Genomic DNA, 17468 nt, shown 5'->3' with positions numbered 1-17468 from the left:
TGGTTAATGTGCGTAGAAAGTTTGGTGAAGCTAGGGTGCATGGTTAAAAAGATATAGGCCGTACAAAACACACACCCTAAAAGTTTAAGTTTCTGATGTTTCCATGGAAACGGCAAAAATTAAAAAAATCAGAATCTTCAAACTAGCAAAAGGCACAAGTACTCATTGTGGTCAATGTGTGTAGCAAGTTTGGTGTAGCTAGGGTGCATGGTTAAAAAGTTATGGGCCGTACAAATGCTCGGACAGACGGACAGAAGGATGGACAGACGGAATGCTATATACCCCCGATTTACTTCGTAAACGGGGGTATAAAAATACAAAATTCATGACAACTATTGCCTAAGTTGCTCAGAATTGTGTGCAGAATTATCAGAATTAGGTTGCAGAAGTTACTTAATTAAGTATTGAATTTGTAAAAGGTTTTGCCTGCGGAATACAGCAGGGACGGATTCAAACCCATTTCATCTTTAGACATAAGGAAGTACAGCCATTCAATAAGCTAGTTTGAACCTACCTTTCTGGTGAGCTAAAACTTGGATAGACTATGATGAAATTTGGAATAATTTTTACTATGTATGTACCTGTATATCCCTGTCATGGCAAAACCAGCAATATGTTACAAAAATAGCTTTTGAAAATCTAAACTAAATCTTATTATTATGGATCTGCCGACTTCTCTCCTAGACTCTGACCTAACCAGGAGAAACTGTGGCTCTTAATGCTGATATCAATAATTCCTCATCTGATTAGTCTGGAATTTAAATTATCCCACTCATGTCAATGATAGGGAAAGTTGGCTCAGTTCCATCACAAATTAGTTGCATTAAACAAGATAAATGTCAGTCATCATCTCCGTCTTTGGGTGTTGTATTTCGTCATCATTCTCAGTGAGTGTCATACAAGGTATCAACACGGCTCTCAATGACTACTGGTATATTTCCATCCTGTCATCAAATACCTCCATATTACCGGAGTACTGCTCCGTGTGGCTGCATCATCATGGCCGCCATGCCACCATACAGGGACAGCAGCATTATGGGGATGCTATCACATGTCCAACAGCAGACATCAACTCTATATTGATCTATCTGTCTCACTATGTGAAGTGGATGGTCGTTGCTGTCGATGTACACAGAACTCATGCCTACCTCTAGAATCATGCCCTATACCACTGTGTCATATTCCATCAAGTAACGTTATCACAATAAATGTCAAACATTGACATTATTTTTTAATAAAACTGATAAATGATGACAGTTTTGTCTTAAACAAGAGCAGGCTGTTTATCATCCACATTGCGTGGCCCTTCACTTGTTACAATAATTGTAGACAAAACAAATTGCATGACAATCATTATCAAGTTCTTGGTCTGTTGCTATTATTTTCTTTACTAAATCAGGCACAGTAATTTAAACCAAAGTGGTTTCCATGGAAACCAACAACATAACATCAATTAATTTTTTTTACCATCAGAAGAATGCACTTATTTTTATCATAGTGCAGTTATTTTGGGATCACTCTTAATTTACAGGATAATGCTTTAGCTGATTTGTTGCTATCACTCATCTGTCTACATGAAAACATAAGCCAGAGCTCCTTGGATTTCAAATGTCATTCTTGGACAGCAATGACTAATTACAATTTTAATATAAACACAATTAGCTTGATACTGATGTAGAATCAATACCTGTGGTGAACATCTGTTAATATCCTGTGTAACATTGGCGACATAAAGTAGCTCACACAGACTCCCTCACAGCAACAAAGGAATAAAACAGATGAATGCAGTTTATTGCAAGAAGATGTATTTTTAGAATTATCCTTTAGAGATATCATAGCATGGCTGATACTACCTTAAATATTGAAACATGAAATACCCAACCAGACACACATATACCAAAAATAACCTAAGATTAAAAAATAATAAATGATTAAAGGGAAACAACATTCCAACTCACAGTCGCCGAGTCGGCTCTGTTTTAATTAGCCCATGTAGTCACCAGAAGCTAATTTGAGTTAGCGAACCAAACAAACTGGATTTGAACCACCTCGTTGACAGTGAGGGGGAAATCCCCTTGAATCTTCGCATTTGATTGGTTGATGCTTACTATAACCTTTCACCTTTTAAAATCTGTCAGCGTGTATGTGCAATTATGTAGATAAGTATACAGCAAATATGTGTACTTATTATTTTTGCAACAAAAAAGTCAAGTTCATATACTCAAAACAGCCACGACCCTTATTTTCCAGGCAAATTTCATATAATACAATTATTTTTCCCTTCTTGTCTTCCATGTTTCATGGTATAACCCTACACCTGTGAATTTGTTGTCATTCACTTGATCCTCGGTTAATGACTTTATTACAAATAATTAGTGGTAGAACCACCCAGATTACCTGACAAAGACTATGCAAAACAACTCAAAAACGTTCACCCTTGCTTCTGAGGGTGTAGAACTGTCTGTGGTAATTATTCAAACTGAGATTGGGTGTATTATCCAGGTCTGATGTAGTCAATGTATTACATGTTATGTAATATGCACTTGGCAGCACAACAAGAGAGGAATGATCAGTTGAGTTGCTAAAAATAAAATTGATCAAAGGATTAACCGATAATATGTTGATTGATTAATCACTGTTAACTTGCACAGTGGATGTGTCAAAGGTAAGTGTTTATATATGTAGGTTTACTGGTCGGTTTGTTGTTTAACGCCGCACTCACCAATATTCCAGCTATATGACGGTGGTCCGTAAATATTAGAGTCTGGACAAGACAATCCAGTGATTGATATCATTAGCATCGATCCACGCAATTAGGATCAATGATATGCATCAACCAAGTCAGGAAGCCTGACCACCCAATCCCGTTAGTCGCCTCTTACGACAAGCATAGTCACCTTTTACGGCAAGCGTGTACTGCTGAAGAACTGTTCTACCCCGGATCTTCACGGGTCAAAAAAGCAGGCGGTATACACCTTCATCTGGGATTGAAGTGCCTATGTATAAACAACATACTTTGTTCACTATGACACCTATGTAAACACCTGAAACAAACTTTCGTGATCAGTTGAGAGACGATTATATATATTTTAAAATATTACATTGCTACAAAGACCATTTCTTTGTACAGCTTCAGCTGTATGGGATATTAACGGAAACATTCCATCGAACATGGTATCTGCCTAATATTTTAATATAATTATTAATTATGCTAATTACATTTTGTTTTCATTTATTTTCTCTGGCAAGAACGTGAGAGGCCTCAGTGGTTACTAATCAAATTGTTCCATCTGAAAACATATCCAGCAATTAATATCAGTTGTTTCAAAGTGCTACACTTATGGGTGTTATTATTCAAAATATACATTGTAAAAGTTCCAACTAAAATAACTCAATATTAGAATATATTATTTTTGCTAAAATAATAGTTTCAGACACAATTCATCCAATAATTACATCAAAGTTATATTTATTTGGATGTTTTTAACCAAATCACTGGTAGAAAAAGTGTGTACAGCTGTTTGCAATTTCTGGCTTAGCTTACGAGAAAATACACCCGGTATTCATTATTTCTGCAAATAAAACAACGCCCAGCAGAACAGAAAATACAATTTAAATGTTATGTCTATTCATAATTTATCTCAAATTTCACATTTTCATGAACCAAGTTTGTTATCACCTGTTCATTTACCTGAATTCTCTGAAGGGATACCATGTGCTTTTTGGTTTAAAGGAATTTATTCCATGAGAATATACATGGCCGGATCGGCAAACCAGCCTTATGGGCTTATTTGAATGCCTCTCTTGATAACAAAAGTCAAGGAAATCAATGATAGAGTCTGTGTGTGTTGGAAGGAAATAGTATCAAATCAAATTATGGTAGTTTTAATCTGTCTGAAAACAAGATAAAATCATGCACAGATTGAAGAATTTGTGTGTTAGTTTCATCAGATTTATGTGGTTGCCATATAAAATCAAGTTAAGATCACACATATTTAGATAATAATACCTGTTCTGTCAGATATTGTCAAATACAGTCAAGTCCTGTTAATCCGACAATGGGCTTTATCCGATTAAATCAGTGCTATTTAGACCCATTAATCCGACAGTCTCGCACTCTGACTCTGACCGAAAACACTCATTAATAAGTCTTGTTAATCCGATACAGTGATCAGCGTACTCCGTGGTCATCTGCCTGCGAGTACACAGCCTGCGTGTTTTGATGTGAGACGAATCGGCTGGTAGCTGCATATTACAATGGCTGCAGAGATAAACTTGCTTAACAATAAACACTTAATGCTTTAAATAAAGAAAACAGGATTAATCACATGCTTAGATTACCTCAATCTCATAGATAAAATCGGCGAGGACATTCCATTACAGGTCACGTCAGAACAACCTTTCGCGAACTATGACCTACATAACATAACATAACATAATGACGGATAGCTTCATTCTTTCAAGTTGTGTATGCAATAATCAACAACAAAAACACATGTCAGTCTGGCTGTCGCTCTTTTGTGTATACCTTTGTTATGATATTACAGCTTCTCATTCTCATATTGGGCGTCATTTCACGCAGCACAGCAAGAAAAGCCCCAAACACAAGTCAAACCAGTCAAAATTATAGTCCATAATAAGCAAAATTTGAATCCGTGAAGAAAAAGTCGATCCATATTTCAATACTTTCAAACTTGGAGTGTTGTTTCCCTTTAAACATATTGAACAGTATTCTGTTCAAAGCACATGCTCATTTAACTCCTACTTAAATTTTTAAGTCTTATTTCAAGATACTTTTTAAAGATAACAAAGATTGAAAATCAATGAGCATTTTCAGAATAAAATTTTGAAATCTTGTGTTATTATCTCTATTTACATAGCTATTACTTTCTGTGAAATTACCCACTGTCACAACTAATAATTAGTTTTCTAAAACTTGGCATATTGACAATGGCTTAAGGAGACAGTATGATAGTTTTGACCGGGATACATGTTTGTTAAGTACAATTATGACATCATAATACAAAAAAACTACATTGAAAGATATACACCACTCTTCTGGGTTCTTGTATAATCAGATGAAGTAGCATTGCGACTTACATAAATGCTACACATTATCACAAATATCAGCATTGTGTTACACAAATCATGAAACATCCCCGACATCATGACCATCCATTGAGCCTGAGCAGGAGGTTCCTTCCATGCTTTCTTCCCAATCCAAGCCTAAAATAATTCTAAAAACCACCACAGGGCCAATTTTTACTTTATCTGTGTACCAACAAGCTATATCTCATATGCTGTTTGCTTGCTGTTTAAGCTGGAAATATTCCAGCTATATGACGGTGGTCTGTAAATTATCAAGTCTGGACAAGACAATTCAGTGATTAGGATACGCAATTGGGATACAATGACATGCATCAACCAAGTGAGCGAGCCTGACCACCCGTTTGTCGCCTCTTACGACAAGCATAGTCACCTGTTATGGCAATCATGGGTTGCTGAAGACCTATTCTAACAGATATGTATATGCATAAACACAGGGATTATCACACAAGTGTGTTTAGTGATGGTAAGTATCCTTTATTTGGAATAAACACTGTATTTAGCAAGTCTTGGCATGCTTAGTACGTAGTGTTTATTCCCAATAAAGGATATTTACCATTCCAAAACACACACATGATAACTTCTTTATAATATGTCATTCATAAATTCTATCAAATTTGTATTCTCTCAAAGTTCTAAACAGAAACACCGTTTTCCAACTCCAAAAGCAGATTTACCTGCTGTGACCTTGAAAATGGGGTCAAGGTCACCAAAACCGACTGGTGTCTGCGGAGTCCGTATATACACCCTAATACCAAATAGGAAGACAATCCAGAGATTAGTTCTTGAGATATCGCGGCAACACCGTTTTCCAACTCCAAAAGCAGATATGCCTGCTGTGACCTTGAAAATGGGGTCAAGGTCACCAAAACCGACTGGTTTCTGAGGAGTCTGTATATACACCATAGTTCCAAATATGAAGACAATCCAGTGTTTAGTTCTTGAGATATCGCGGCAACAAACAGGTGGGACGGACGGACGGACGGACGTACGGACTGTCGTGAATACTATATTCCCCGCTTCGCGCTTTCGCGCGGCGGGGGACAAAAAGAGGCAGCCTAGAGGTTAAAGTATTTGCTTGTCACCCAGTAGATATGAGTTTGATTTCCCACATTGCATCCATGCTGGTACATGAATTTTGCTAAAAAAGCATAGGAAACAAATATGAAGAGAAGGAGAGGAACCACACCATACTTATATGTTGCAACACATCTTCCCAAGGCAAACAATTAAAAGTCTGACTGTAAAAGTCCAGTTTCCACCCTTGTCGAGGGGGGCATGGGTGGCCCAGTCGTCTAAGGTGCTGCCTGCGATTTGCTGTGTAGAGTTGTGTCCCTTGGGCACGCCAGAAACCTATGATTGATGGTTCAAATCCCGGTTCCCATCGATTATGTTTCTAAGTTTGTCAGCACCATACCAGTGTAAGTGGGTTTCACCAAAGTGGTAAATATCTGAGACCTGCATCACTTCAGGCTTTCCTCACACATTAAGCGGACACGCCGTGATATAACTGGAATGCTGTTAAAAGTGGCGTTAAACGCAACTCACTCACTCACTCCACCCTTGTTGAACTTCTCTTCTATGTCCGTCCTATTGACCAATCAGATTCCAACTCTCATATCACTTGCATTTTCTTCCAACAATGGATCTGATCGATAATAAAATCTATATTGTGATAAAACGGATCTTACTTCACAAAGTGCATCAAATCACGTGAACACTTTGATTAAAAACATAAAAAGATTTGTAAAATATCTATTGATGCTGATTTGGCAGTACACATGCTTTGCAAACCCTGCGATCGAGTGAAATCTGCACGGCAGTTTACGCACCCCATGTCAATTTTACTTACACCATTTTGATTGGACTATGCATAGACTCGTCAACAACAGTGTGCCATAACATCTTGCATCACTAGCAGGATGCCAGAGTAACATCTTGCATCACAAGCAGGATGCCAGAGTAACATCTTGCATCACTAGCAGGATGCCAGAGTAATATCTTTCATCACAAGCAGGATGCCAGAGTAATATCTTTCATCACAATCAGGATGCCAGAGTAATATCTTGCATCACAAGCAGGATGCCAGAGTAACATCTTGCATCACAAGCAGGGTGCCAGAGTAACATCTTGCATCACAAGCAGGATGCCAGAGTAACATCTTGCATCACTAGCAGGATGCCAGAGTAACATCTTGCATCACAAGCAGGATGCCAGAGTAACATCTTGCATCACTAGCAGGGTGCCAGAGTAACATCTTGCATCACAAGCAGGATGCCAGAGTAACATCTTGCATCACTAGCAGGGTGCCAGAGTAACATCTTGCATCACAAGCAGGATGCCAGAGTAACATCTTGCATCACTAGCAGGATGCCAGAGTAATATCTTGCATCACTAGCAGGGTGCCAGAGTAACATCTTGCATCACAAGCAGGATGCCAGAGTAACATCTTGCATCACAAGCAGGATGCCAGAGTAACATCTTGCATCACAAGCAGGATGCCAGAGTAATATCTTTCATCACAAGCAGGATGCCAGAGTAATATCTTGCATCACAAGCAGGATGCCAGAGTAACATCTTGCATCACAAGCAGGGTGCCAGAGTAACATCTTGCATCACAAGCAGGATGCCAGAGTAACATCTTGCATCACAAGCAGGATGCCAGAGTAACATCTTGCATCACAAGCAGGATGCCAGAGTAACATCTTGCATCACAAGCAGGATGCCAGAGTAACATCTTGCATCACAAGCAGGATGCCAGAGTAACATCTTGCATCACAAGCAGGATGCCAGAGTAACATCTTGCATCACAAGCAGGGTGCCAGAGTAACATCTTGCATCACAAGCAGGATGCCAGAGTAACATCTTGCATCACAAGCAGGATGCCAGAGTAACATCTTGCATCACAAGCAGGATGCCAGAGTAACATCTTGCATCACAAGCAGGATGCCAGAGTAACATCTTGCATCACTAGCAGGGTGCCAGAGTAATATCTTGCATCACAAGCAGGATGCCAGAGTAACATCTTGCATCACAAGCAGGATGCCAGAGTAACATCTTGCATCACAAGCAGGATGCCAGAGTAACATCTTGCATCACAAGCAGGATGCCAGAGTAATATCTTTCATCACAAGCAGGATGCCAGAGTAACATCTTGCATCACAAGCAGGATGCCAGAGTAATATCTTTCATCACAAGCAGGATGCACAGAGTAATATCTTGCATCACAAGCAGGATGCCAGAGTAACATCTTGCATCACAAGCAGGATGCCAGAGTAACATCTTGCATCACAAGCAGGATGCCAGAGTAACATCTTGCATCACAAGCAGGGTGCCAGAGTAACATCTTGCATCACAAGCAGGATGCCAGAGTAATATCTTGCATCACTAGCAGGGTGCACAGAGTTATATCTTGCATCACAAGCAGGATGCCAGAGTAATATCTTTCATCACTAGCAGGGTGCACAGAGTTATGTGCAGGTTGTGAAGGACAACATGTTGTCACAGACAGATGACAACTCACTTGTAGAGAACCAAGTTAAATGAAATACTGTTGATATAAAATTAGATGTTCAGGCATCACTGAAGATCTTGTTCAAAGTGTTGTACTTGTTTATTGACTTCACTGCTAAATCAAAGTGAACACTTTGATTAAAAACATAAAAAGATTTGTAAAATATCTATTGATGCTGATTTGGCAGTACACATGCTTTGCAAACCCTGCGATCGAGTGAAATCTGCACGGCAGTTTACGCACCCCATGTCAATTTTACTTACACCATTTTGATTGGACTATGCATAGACTCGTTAACAACAGTGTGCCATAACATCTTGCATCACTAGCAGGATGCCAGAGTAACATCTTGCATCACAAGCAGGATGCCAGAGTAATATCTTTCATCACAAGCAGGATGCCAGAGTAATATCTTGCATCACAAGCAGGGTGCCAGAGTAACATCTTGCATCACAAGCAGGATGCCAGAGTAACATCTTGCATCACAAGCAGGATGCCAGAGTAACATCTTGCATCACAAGCAGGATGCCAGAGTAACATCTTGCATCACAAGCAGGATGCCAGAGTAACATCTTGCATCACTAGCAGGATGCCAGAGTAATATCTTGCATCACAAGCAGGATGCCAGAGTAACATCTTGCATCACAAGCAGGGTGCACAGAGTTATATCTTGCATCACAAGCAGGATGCCAGAGTAATATCTTTCATCACTAGCATGTGCACAGAGTTATATCTTTCATCACTAGCAGGGTGCACAGAGTTATGTGCAGGTTGTGAAGGACAACATGTTGTCACAGACAGATGACAACTCACTTGTAGAGAACCAAGTTAAATGAAATACTGTTGATATAAAATTAGATGTTCAGGCATCACTGAAGATCTTGTTCAAAGTGTTGTACTTGTTTATTGACTTCACTGCTAAATCAAAGTGAACACTTTGATTAAAAACATAAAAAGATTTGTAAAATATCTATTGATGCTGATTTGGCAGTACACATGCTTTGCAAACCCTGCGATCGAGTGAAATCTGCACGGCAGTTTACGCACCCCATGTCAATTTTACTTACACCATTTTGATTGGACTATGCATAGACTCGTTAACAACAGTGTGCCATAACATCTTGCATCACTAGCAGGATGCCAGAGTAACATCTTGCATCACAAGCAGGATGCCAGAGTAATATCTTTCATCACAAGCAGGATGCCAGAGTAATATCTTGCATCACAAGCAGGGTGCCAGAGTAACATCTTGCATCACAAGCAGGATGCCAGAGTAACATCTTGCATCACAAGCAGGATGCCAGAGTAACATCTTGCATCACAAGCAGGATGCCAGAGTAACATCTTGCATCACAAGCAGGATGCCAGAGTAACATCTTGCATCACAAGCAGGATGCCAGAGTAACATCTTGCATCACTAGCAGGATGCCAGAGTAATATCTTGCATCACAAGCAGGATGCCAGAGTAACATCTTGCATCACAAGCAGGGTGCACAGAGTTATATCTTGCATCACAAGCAGGATGCCAGAGTAATATCTTTCATCACTAGCAGGGTGCACAGAGTTATATCTTTCATCACTAGCAGGGTGCACAGAGTTATGTGCAGGTTGTGAAGGACAACATGTTGTCACAGACAGATGACAACTCACTTGTAGAGAACCAAGTTAAATGAAATACTGTTGATATAAAATTAGATGTTCAGGCATCACTGAAGATCTTGTTCAAAGTGTTGTACGTGTTTATTGACTTCACTGCTAAATCAAAGTGAACACTTTGCTACTGGCCCTTATTCAACCATGGGTCATTACTGATTCATGACTTCAGGCAAAACTTAATCTTGCGACTAACTCATTCAGTGGAGTGGGTTCTGTTGGGCAGTAGTGACCCTCACGTCCAGGTAATCAACTGGATATGGCCCTCCCCAGATTCCGTCCAAAAGCAGTTTCACAAAATTAAGTCAGAAACTAAGCCAATATCCAAACTGATTAATCACAAACCCCTGCTTGCTTACTGATCCTTGTTCAGAAGTATTTCTCAGCAGCTGAAGCCCTTTACCATGTGTGAATGTGGTGAGGTGAAATTGGGTTTAACATTGCATTCAAGGTTATTTCACTGCTACGATGGTCCAGATGGGGTTGTACTGTTTTGCATAAAACAACTGAAAAATGCTATCGTAAACATAAAATGAGTCAAATTTTTATCATAAAAGATTACAGTAAGATGTCCATAAAAAACTGCGTCAATTAAAGTTTTACTGTTTATCGTGATCATGCTAAAATCTTGAAAATGTTGTACATAACTAAATCTAACAACACAACAGAACCAGTCAGTGTTTGGTATTTACAAAACACAAATTACAATAATTAAATAAAAGCAGAATCAGATGTCCCCATGTTTCCCTACATATAGACTCACGATCCACATTCACATAGAGATGATGTCACATTTTAGATTCAACTTGACAGCTATTTGCACGTCATTTTTTAACAGGGCCAGCCATCATGGCTATCATAAACAGTTTTCTGCAATTTTAACTAAATAGTTAACGGGGACATAAGTTAACCTGGGACTAAGGATTAGGTGTGAGAATCAAAACAACAACTCACTTCAGTTTCATATCACTAAACCCAAGGATCCAGCAGGTACTTATTAAAATAGAAACTTAATGAATATACCACAGAAAATGTGTTGGTCGCGGAAATGGATGACTTTGTGCCCTATTCTTCACGTCAGTTTTTGTCTACATGATACCTCAAGGAGACTTGTCTCCTTGGTTCAATACAACGCAGTCAGATCCTTGCCACACAATTGTATAAAGGCTGTACCTTGTTATGAATGGCGTGGTGGCCTCCATCATGATCTTCTTCTCAGAGAACACATGCTCCTGTTGCCGAGTGTCCATGATATGCTGTTTCTTAAGGCACTTCAACGCAAACGTCTTGCTTCTGTCTCCGGCCAGCTGAACCTGTATGGGTGGAAGCACGAGTTTTGAGTTTAACTGAGTTTTGTTTCTGTACTCATTGTAGTCAAGAACACCAAGAATGACCTTTGCACCTTGCACCCATAAGCTGAATGGATCCAAGATGTGGAGCATGCTGAGCCAAAGATGTAACGGAGCTATCATACTTTCAGACATTCAGGGTTAAAAAACTCCCCAAATTTAAGTAAGAACGAAAACAAAAACCTGAACAATATAGTTACTTTTGTCTTGGTCCAGGGTTGACTGAAAGTTAATATCCTAAATTTCCTTAAGGCAAATGATCATCAAAATAAAAATATCTAATATTTATTATTTTCTGATTTAGGGCAACTCGTCAGTAAAAGAAGAAAATATTGTTGGCCTTGCTACATTCCATTAGCTTCTTACAGAATGTGTCAGGAATGCTGATATGGTTGTTCTGAAGCAGCCATGAATTTCAGTAAAGAACAGGGAGAAGTGGAAATATAAGCACTGGCACTTTTCTCTAAATGAACACAAGCTGTATTGGTGTTTTCTCAAAAGGATAGAAACAGTTATAAGAAGTAGATTATTTTTAAGTTCTTGTCACATCTAATTCATGTGCAGTAGCTGAATCAATTCATCTCCTCTAACTGCATCACCCCCAGCATTATCTGATGGCGTTTCACAAGGCGGATGTTAATGGCTAAGATGAGTCAATACTGTGGGGGAAATGTTCTCAAATCACCACTACAGAAGAAACACCTCGTAACATGTTGCTAAAATGGTGGTGAGGAATGACCTTGGCTGCTAGATACCATTGTACAATTATATTGACTGTTAGCTACTACATGAACATGACCTCCTGTCTTAGATAGTTAAAAACATGGCATTGGTTGCTAGATACTGCTGAAACATAGCTTTGGTTGCTAGATACTACTGAAACATGGCATTGGTTGCTAGATCCTGAAACAAGGCATTGGGTGCTAGATACTGAAACATGGCATTGGTTGCTAGATACCGAAACATAGCTTTGGTTGCTAGATACTGAAACATGGCATTGGTTGCTAGAGACTGAAACATAGCTTTGGTTGCTAGATACTGAAACATGGCATTGGTTGCTAGATACTACAGCAACTTGGCATTGGATGGTAGATACTGAAACATCGCCTTATTTCTGCTCAGATTGGAAAAATCAACAACACAGGAATTTGGCCAACAAATTTAACTATTGTTTCAAATATATCCACGATATGGTATCTTTCAATGAATGGCAAAATAGCCAATTCCTTCCAGTGATTTATCCACCTGACTTAGGGCAGGAGGCACTCACCTTTTTGCAAACACCTGGTATCATCACGGTTTGATATTGATTTATAAATGCATGCTTATGGTATAGTTAAAATTGTACAAAAGACAGCTTTCAGCAGAGATTTCTTATGATTATGGAAAGGGTTTAGTCACTATTATATTCTGTTACATAATGTTACTACAAAGACACTGGCTACTATTAAAATGTTGGTTACTAGAAAACTCATGTCTTCAAAGACTATGGTTATTTAGAATGCTGGTAAACTGTGTTGGCTTTTAAAAAAACCCCACATGTCTTTTGATGTCTGTAAGATTAGGGATCTGAACGTGTGCTCATCCTTGTATAAAACAAATACTTCGCCACCTACTACTTATATATATAAATACTCTAAGTCACACAAGGATGTAAGCATGGATGCATAAAAATCATATTGAAAAACACAGCTGGCACCTAAGAGGCTAAGAAGGAACCAGATGTGATGCTGGTGCAATGACATTGGCCACTGAACACATTGATGGAAGATTTGGTTTACACGTTTGTCCATGATTCCCAACCATGATGCCATTAGAGTGTATATTGACCTGATTACAGAGATCACTTACTGATAATGTGTAAGCAATTCCCGAGCTTGGTTTTGTCCCTGAATCAATTACTGTAACAATGAAGAACCCGGTCTGAGTCTCTAGGCTATTGTCTAGCAAGTCTATAGCTATAAATAATCTTGTGACAAAACACTAGCCAGTGAATCTGCTCCATTCATTCAAAGAGTCGACCACCGTGTTCCCCTGACTGATATCTCGAGAGAAATACAACAGTTGTCATGGTGTACCCAACTCAAGTGAAGCTGATCAGATTACCACCAGAAGAGTTGGATCATTACTACACTTAAGCATAAAACTGTGCAGTGGATTTACTTCCATCAATCCACTAAAAAGCTTTAAAGAATATCTTAAGAGCATTTCGGTTTAAATTTCTGCTGAGTAATTGATTTTCTTCAAGGCAGGATGCAGCAGCTTGTATGATGGTGGGAATGAAAGGGTCAGCGAGTGGTCAGCTATTTAGTCCATACACTAACAGATTAAAGGCTCACAGATTAGGACATTAATACACTGAGTTGCTGATACAAACTGTAGGTGGGCGTCTCGAAAGGTGAGACAAGATGGCTGCTGATTCTATATCGCAGGGAACCTTTCTTTGACAAACTGGGAACTTGTTCAATAGATTGCACTTCAAAGGCAACTGCAGCTATGGTTCCATTGTGGTACGGAGGCTGGTGAGTGCAGTGTCTACAGATGTGACCAGTGTAGGTCAGTGGTACAACCGTTCTGCAAGGTGCCAGTCTCGTGATTATCCTTTTATACACACATAAACAGCCAGCCCCAGATTTACTCCCCAAAAGCTAACAGTAGAGCTTTACCAATTCAACACGCCCAAATCCACCCATGCCAAGTGTGGCTATGATGTCAATATCTTCTAATTTGACGTGGCGGAATTCTGCATCCACCTTCTCTTGCTGCAGCGTCTGTAGTGAGGCCTCAGTCCCGCTCTGTCTGTAATGTATAGCAAGTACATAGGGTTAGCAGATGGAGTCAACACACACGTACATAATCTACAGCAGGGACAGTTAGCAGGTGCTTACTCCCTCACAGGGGTACAGTATTACAACACACACGTACATAATCTACAGCAGGGACAGTTAGCAGGTGCTTACTCCCTCACAGGGGTACAGTATTACAACACACACGTACGTAATCTACAGCAGGGACAGTTAGCAGGTGCTTACTCCCTCACAGGGGTACAGTATTACAACACACACGTACGTAATCTACAGCAGGGACAGTTAGCAGGTGCTTACTCCCTCACAGGGGTACAGTATTACAACACACACGTACGTAATCTACAGCAGGGACAGTTAGCAGGTGCTTACTCCCTCACAGGGGTACAGTATTACAACACACACGTACGTAATCTACAGCAGGGACAGTTAGCAGGTGCTTGCTCCCTCACAGGGGTACAGTATTACAACACACACGTACGTAATCTACAGCAGGGACAGTTAGCAGGTGCTTGCTCCCTCACAGGGGTACAGTATTACAACACACACGTACATAATCTACAGCAGGGACAGTTAGCAGGTGCTTGCTCCCTCACAGGGGTACAGTATTACAACACACACGTACGTAATCTACAGCAGGGACAGTTAGCAGGTGCTTACTCCCTCACAGGGGTACAGTATTACAACACACACGTACGTAATCTACAGCAGGGACAGTTAGCAGGTGCTTACTCCCTCACAGGGGTACAGTATTACAACACACACGTACATAATCTACAGCAGGGACAGTTAGCAGGTGCTTGCTCCCTCACAGGGGTACAGTATTACAACACACACGTACGTAATCTACAGCAGGGACAGTTAGCATGTCCCTTCCTCACAGGGGTACAGTATTACAACACACACACACGTAATCTACAGCAGGGACAGTTAGCATGTCCCTTCTTCACAGGGGTACAGTATTACAACACACACACACATAATGTACAGCCATGGAAATCACTGACTACAGTCACCATCATCTGTGTTAGCAGAGGACCAGAAGGCTACAGAGAGCAAGGTAGTGAATCTGTCGGCTAGGAATTATGTAGTAGCCACTACTCTACTTCACTCCACAGATTTTATGTTCTAACATACTACTTAAATGTCAAGGTTCATGATGAAATACAATATGAATGTCATGGTCTGTGATGATATACTGCATAAATGTCATGGTCAATGATGATATACAATATGAATGTCATGGTCAATGATGATAAACTACATGAATGTCATGGTCCATGATGAAATACAATATGAATGTCATGGTCTGTGATGATATACTGCATGGATGTCATGGCCAATGATGATATACTACTTAAATGTCAAGGTTCATGATGATATACAATATGAATGTCATGGTCAATGATGATATACTGCATAAATGTCATGGTCCATGATGATATACAATATGAATGTCATGGTCTGTGATGATATACTGCATAAATGTCATGGTCCATGATGATATACAATATGAATGTCATGGTCTGTGATGATATACTGCATAAATGTCATGGTCCATGATGATATACAATATGAATGTCGTGGTCTGTGATGATATACTGCATAAATGTCATGGTCTGTGATGATATACTACATGAATGTCATGGTCTGTGATGATATACTACACGAATGCCATGGTCTGTGATGAAATACTACACGAATGTCTTGGTCTGTGATGATATACTGCATGAATGTCATGGCCCATGATGATATACTACATGGATGTCATGGTCCATGATGATTTACTACATGGATGTCATGGTCCATGATGATATACTACATGGATGTCATGGTCCATGATGATATACTACATGAATGTCATGGTCCATGATGATTTACTACATGGATGTCATGGTCCATGATGATTTACTACATGGATGTCATGGTCCATGATAATATACTACATGAATGTTATGGTCCATGATGATATACTTCATGGATGTCATGGTCCATGATGATATATTACATGAATGTCATGGCCCATGATGATATACTACATGGATGTCATGATCCATGATGATTTACTACATGGATGTCATGGTCCATGATGATATACTACGTGAATGTCATGGCCCATGATGATATACTACATGGATGTCATGGTCCATGATGATTTACTACATGGATCTCATGGTCCATGATGGTTTACTACATGGATGTCATGGTCCATGATGATTTACTACATGGGTGTCATGGTCCATGATGATTTACTACATGAATGTCATGGTCCATGATGATTTACTACATGAATGTTATGGTCCATGATGATATACTACATGGATGTCATGATCCATGATGATTTACTACATGGATGTTATGGTCCATGATAATATACTACATGAATGTTATGGTCCATGATGATATACTTCATGGATGTCATGGTCCATGATGATTTACTACATGAATGTCATGGTCCATGATAATATACTACATGAATGTTATGGTCCATGATGATATACTTCATGGATGTCATGGTCCATGATGATATATTACATGAATGTCATGGTCCATGATGATATGCTACATGAATGTCATGGTCTGTGATGATATACTACATGAATGTAATGGTATGTGATGAAATTCTACATAAATGTTATGGTCTGTGATGATATACTGCATGGATGTCATGGCCAATGATGATATACTACTTAAATGTCAAGGTTCATGATGAAATACAATATGAATGTCATGGTCTGTGATGATATACTGCATGAATGTCATGGTCCATGATGATATGCAATATGAATGTCATGGTCTGTGATGATATACTGCATAAATGTCATGGTCCATGATGATATACTACATGAATGTCATGGTCTGTGATGATATGCTACATGAATGTCATGGTCTGTGATGATATACTACATGAATGTCATGGTCTGTGATGATATACTACACAAATGTCATGGTCCATGACTATACTATAACAAAAACGAGTCCCTTGAGGGTAACTATTGATCTGTCACTGATGGTCGCTAAATGATGGCCCAACACCTGCCC

General features: G+C 39.4%; 1 protein-coding gene across 2 annotated transcripts in view; it reads right to left on the bottom strand.

The window, feature by feature from the left end:
• The window catches only part of LOC124139612 (cGMP-dependent protein kinase 1-like), a 143411-nt gene that overhangs the window by 21908 nt on the left and 104035 nt on the right, over positions 1-17468 (bottom strand). For both annotated transcript variants that reach the window (XM_046506830.2, XM_046506839.2), the window contains 2 exons: positions 14289-14421; positions 11447-11586 (listed from right to left, as the gene is read on the bottom strand). In XM_046506830.2, the coding sequence (XP_046362786.1) occupies positions 11447-11586; positions 14289-14421 (273 nt within the window). The remainder of the gene's footprint in view (positions 1-11446; positions 11587-14288; positions 14422-17468) is intronic.

This window comes from Haliotis rufescens, unplaced genomic scaffold, assembly GCF_023055435.1.
Source record: "Haliotis rufescens isolate VD_foot unplaced genomic scaffold, xgHalRufe1.0.p SCAF_28, whole genome shotgun sequence".
In the NCBI taxonomy this organism is placed as follows: Eukaryota; Metazoa; Mollusca; class Gastropoda; order Lepetellida; family Haliotidae; genus Haliotis; species Haliotis rufescens.
This window is presented reverse-complemented; position numbering and strand designations above follow the sequence as displayed.